The sequence below is a fragment of the Colobus angolensis genome, unplaced genomic scaffold (assembly GCF_000951035.1).
Source record: "Colobus angolensis palliatus isolate OR3802 unplaced genomic scaffold, Cang.pa_1.0 Scaffold8, whole genome shotgun sequence".
NCBI classification, from domain to species: domain Eukaryota; kingdom Metazoa; phylum Chordata; class Mammalia; order Primates; family Cercopithecidae; genus Colobus; species Colobus angolensis.
The window spans coordinates 19325445-19330970 of NW_012121820.1; the positions used below are offsets into that span (position 1 = coordinate 19325445).

A 5526-nucleotide genomic window follows, 5' to 3' on the forward strand; every position below is an offset into this window, starting at 1 on the left:
TCCCAGCTACTCAGGAGGCTGAGGCAGGAGAATTGCTTGAACCTGGGAGGCAGAGGTTGCGGTGAGCCGAGATCATGCCATTGTACTCCAGCCTGGGCAACAAGAGTGAAACTCTGCCTCAAAAAAAAAAAAAAATCTGTAAAATGCAGATGGCAGTTAAATAAGGGCAGTGGTATTAATTTGAGATTTTCTGACTGCTGTTGTTTCTTTTGTTTTTTTTTAATTTTTAAAAAAATTGAGACATGGTCTCGCTGTTACCTAGCCTGGTCTGGAACTCCTAGGCTCAAGCAGGCCTCATGCCTCTGCCTCCCAAGCTAGGAATACAGGTATGAGCCACTGACCCTGCTGTTGTTTCTTAACCACCCAAATCAGTTTCATTGTAACAGTCATAGTACGGGAAAAGGATATAATTGCCAGAACACAAGGTGCTCTGCTCAAATTTGGAAGTATTTTTTCTATATTTACTTATAACAGAGGAGTTTTTTCCCCAAAGGTTGCTTTGGTTGGTTTTTGCAAAGCCTTTGCTGTTGAAGTTTAGTCACTAGCAATTATTTTATTTTATTTTTTTATTTATTTTTAAGACGAAGTCTTGCTCTTGTCCTCCAGGCTGGAGTGCAGTGGTGCGATCTCGGCTCACTGCAACCTCCACCTCCCGGGTTCAAGTGATTCTCCTGCCTCAGCCTCCCAAGTAGCTAGGATTATAGGTGCCTGCTACCACGCCCAGCTGATTTTTGTATTTTCAGTAAAGACAGGGTTTCACCATGTTAGCCAGGCTGGTCTCGAACTCCTGACCTCAGGTGATCCACCCACCTCAGCCTCCCAAAGTGCTGGGATTACAGGCATAAGCCACCGCGCCCAGCATATTTTATTTTTATTTTTAGAGACAAAAATCTTGCTATCACCCTTACTGGAATGCAGTGGCACTGTTGTAGCTCACTGCTGCCTCAAACTCCTGGGTTTGAGGGATCCTCCCACCTCAGCCTCCTGAGTAGCTGGAGCTATAGGCATGCATTACCACACCCAGTTAATTTTTTTATTTTTTGTAGAGACAGGGTCTCACTGTGTTGCCCTGGTTAGTCTTAAATTACTGCCCTCAAGCCATCCACCAGCCTCACTATTTAAAAAAGAAAAATTGCCTGGACATGGTAGCTCACGCCTATAATCCCAGCACTTTGGGAGGCTAAGGTGGGAGAATCACCTGAACCTAAGAGTTTGAGACCAGCCTGGGCAATATGGCAAGATGCAATCTCTATAAAAAATTTTAAAAATTAGCTGGGCATGGTGGTACATGCCTGTAATCCAGCTGCTTGGGAAGCTGAGGTGAGAGGATCACTTGAGCCCAGGAAGTTGAGGCTGCAGTGAGCCATGTTTGTGCCACTGCATTCCAGCAACAGAGTAAGACCCTGTCTCAAAAAAATAAATTTCAAAAAAAAAGTTAAACAGTTTTTCAGTTACTTTTTTTCATTTATGCAAGGAATATAACCATATTACAGCAGTTTTGTATTTCCTAATGATTTGCAGCATATTTGGAAAATAGGAAAATAAAATTTATCAATGATCCTACCAACCTAATATAGTTGCTTTTTAGGGGATTAATTTTCTTATGCTTTTTTTTAAAAGAAACTTGTAATTATAGTTACAAGTATAAAGTAATAATTTATAATATTTTAATAATATAAATAAGTGCCGTAAATAAATAAAAGGCTGGACACGGTGTCTTACGTCTGTAATTCTAGCACTTGGGGAGGCCAAGGTGAGTGGCTTGCCTGAGCTCAGAAGTTCGAAACCAGCTTGGGCAAAGTGGCAAAACCCCATCTCTACTAAAACTACAAAAGATTAGCCGGGCGTGATGGTGCTTGCCTGTAGTCCCAGCTACTCAGGAGGCTGAGGCAGGAGAATCACTTGAACCTGGGAGATGGAGGTTGCAGTGAGCCGAGATTGTGCCACCGCACTGCAGCCTGGGCACCAAAATGAGACTCTGTCTCAGTCAGTCAATCAATCAATGTTGTATTATAGTTAAAATTATAAGGGATTATTTTATTAGAACATTTGTGGGAGGTTCTTAGGTTTCCATGCCATTTTTGCTTACCACAAATGCTGGAAATTAATGTTCATTCATTTACTTTTGGGTTAAGTATGTGATCTTCAGTCCCAAAGCTAACAGAGGAAATGGCCACACTGTGTGATCTACATGTACTTTTTGGTAAGCAGTATACCTGAAAATAGCAGGAAATGTAACTTCTTTATATCTAAAAGTTAGGAAGCAATTTAATTCTGTCCAGAACACAGTTCTCTATCTTCATAAACGTCTATCAGCCCCTTTTTTGGTTTGTTTTGTGTGTGTGTGTGTGTGTGTGTGTGTGTATGTGTGTGTTTTGAGATGGAGTCTCACTCTGTCGCCCAGGCTGGAGTGCAGTGACATGACCTCGGCTCCTTCAACCTCTGCCCTTCCGGATTCAAGCAATTCTCCTGCCTTAGCCTCCCGAGTAGCTGGGAATACAGGCACACACCACCACGCCCAGCTAATTTTTGTATTTTAGTAGAGACAGGGTTTCATTATGTTGGCCAGGCTGGTCTCAAACTCCTGATTTCAAGTGATCTGCCCACCTTGGCCTCCCGGAGTGCTGGGATTACAGGTGTGAGCCACTGCACCCAGCCCTTTCATATAAGAATTTTTAAGTGTTTATTTCTGAATCATTATTTTCAGCCATTCCACTGTTAATAACCCTTTAAACGTTGTTTAAATTGGCTCATGAAAGACTTCAGAATTTTAAGTAATCATGCAGTTGCTATTAGTCAGGTCTGGTTGTGCTTTGTAGTTTGGAGAAAGAAGAGGGCTTTAGAAACCTTGGCTCCTTTTAAGCTTTTGTCAGGACAGAAGTAGGGGGAGTCTTGGGGAGCCCCTTGCTCTGTGGGGTCAACCAAAGGCCTATAATTCCCAAAAAGTATGTGCTTGTTTTGTTTTCTTGTGATCCTTTGTTCCCTTCTCCTGACATTCTAGGCTTATAAAAAAAGTAGCATATAACATAATAAAAAGAATGTTAAATTTAAGACTGGTGTATTTTTATTTTTGGTAATAACTGTAAGAACTAATTGTTTTAGAATATCATAATTAAAATAGCTTTTCTTTTTTGTAATTTCTTAATTACAGTATTTCCTTGTCAAATAAATTATAATTTTCATAGAACTATGAATTATACACTGTTGAATGCATAACTATGCATTGTAATGCTCTTTTGTATCTTCTCTTTTCAGAAGTTTTCTTATTGTCCACTTGGCACATGCTTCTGGAATAATATTCACCATGGTTTTGGATGACCTTCCAAACTTAGAAGACATCTATACTTCCTTGTGTTCATCAACAATGGAAGACTCAGAGATGGATTTTGACTCTGGACTAGAAGATGATGACACAAAAAGTGATAGTATTTTGGAGGATTCCACAATTTTTGTGGCCTTCAAAGGAAATATAGATGATAAAGACTTCAAATGGAAATTAGATGCAATATTGAAAAATGTGCCCAATTTGCTACACATGGGTAATTTGCTTTAATTATTTTTTGTTCCTGTTACTGTTTTTGAAATGTTTGCCCTTCCATGGCTGTCTTGAGTTTTACAAAGCAAGTTTGCTAAATTGGGTCAAAAGGCTGAATTTAAGTGCAAAGGTAGATTTTAGGATTTTAAAAATATACATGTTTTCTTTCTTTTAAATAACATCGAAGAGCTGAACATAAAGTATTTCTTATCGTGGAAATTGTTGGATAATCTGCTGTAGTGGATAAAAGTAATTCTCAATATCCAAATTTATTTATTTTTAACTCTCTGGACTTCATTTTCCTTATCTGTAAATTGAAATCTTTAAGGACCCTTAAAGCTTAGAAAACTTACTATTCCATGAGTCTGCTTATAATGCACTTTAAATTTATTCCCTTAACTTTTATATCAGAAGTCACTAGCTGACAGCTTGCTGGATCCAGTCTGCAGCCATATGTTATTTGGCCCACATTAGTGTTTGAGATTTAGTTTGTTTTTAATGTTTGAGTTTCATTGCCAGTGCTTTAAAAATTGAGATATATTGCCTGAAAATCCAGATTTTTACATTTATCTTTAAAAATAGGAAGATCTGATAACATTGGGTTCTCCCTCTTTCCCAGATGGTACTAAGTAGCAGCTGCTACTGAGAGCAACCCCACTTCACCACAGTTCCCATCTAGCTTCTTCACACATTTAGATTACCTGTCCAGATCTTACAGGCATTTGTGGTTTTGAACCTTGATTTAGATGTTCTCTATTCTAGTTAGCACAATTATCTAGTCTGTTCAGACACAGTGAAAAGCCTAGATTTATTCCTTTAATCACAAATCCTAAATCGATCAAGAGTTAATTAGCTTTTTTTAGGCTTGGGGGTTTTATCTTTGAGATTGTTATCTGGAGGGAAGCTGTTTTTTCAACTGCTTTTTACTGTGTTGTATAAGATTCTTCATAGTTATGTGTTATTTTTAGCATACAATTAAGAATTTTCATGTAGTTATCAACATTATTGTAACCATAATCATAGTTATAATATATTTTATAAAGGTCTAGCTGGGCCTGAAATTGTTCATTGCTCTTTATTAATTACTATATTTTTCTGTTGTTTATATATTGCTGAATCAATTTATTTATGGCTTTTAAATAAATTACCAAACCTAGGCCAGGCATAGTAGTTCTTGCCTATAATCCCAGCACTTTGGAAGGTTGAGTTGGGTGGATCACTTGAACCCAGGAGTTCAAGACCAGCCTGGACAATATAGAGAGACCTCATCTCTACAGAAAATACAAAAATTAGCTGGGCATGTTGGTGTGCGCCTGTAGTCCCAGCTACTCAAGAGGCTGGGGTGGGAGGATCACTTGAGTCCAGGGAGGTCAAGGCTGCAGTGAGCTCTAATAGTGCCCCTGCACTCCAGCCTGGGCAACAGAGTGAGACCCTGTCTAAAAAAAATAAATAATAAATAAAGGTGGGCGCAGTGGCTTGCGCCTGTAATCCCAGCACTTTGGGAGGTCAAGGCGGGCAGATCAATTGAGGCCAGGATTTCGAGACATGCCCAGCCAACGTGGTGAAACCTTGTCTACTAAAAATACAAAAATTAGCCAGATGTGCTGGCAGGTGCCTGTAATCCCAGCTACTCAGGAGGCTGAGGCACAAGAATTACTTGAACCCAGAAGGTAGAGGTTGCAGTGAGCTGAGGTCACACCACTGCACTCCAGCCTGGGTGACAGAGTGAGTCTCAAAAAAACAAAAGTAAATAAATAACCAACTCTAGATTTATGGTGCTATCAGATTATATTCTTGGTCCAAAAAAATTTTAAGTCAAATCTCTCAAATATGAAAGTTCAAAAAGATTTTGAGGCCGGGCGCAGTGGCTCAAGCCTGTAATCCCAGCACTTTGGGAGGCCGAGATGGGCGGATCACAAGGTCAGGAGATCGAGACCATCCTGGCTAACACGGTGAAACCCCGTCTCTACTAAAAATACAAAAAAACTAGC

At 39.5% G+C, this 5526-nt stretch overlaps 1 protein-coding gene across 1 annotated transcript in view; it reads left to right on the forward strand.

Moving 5' to 3' along the window:
- The window catches only part of NCOA6 (nuclear receptor coactivator 6), a 92743-nt gene that overhangs the window by 10238 nt on the left and 76979 nt on the right, over positions 1–5526 (forward strand). Inside the window, exon 2 of the mRNA XM_011929179.1 lies at positions 3259–3539. Within this exon, the coding sequence (XP_011784569.1) occupies positions 3305–3539 (235 nt within the window). The 5' untranslated portion in view covers positions 3259–3304. The remainder of the gene's footprint in view (positions 1–3258; positions 3540–5526) is intronic.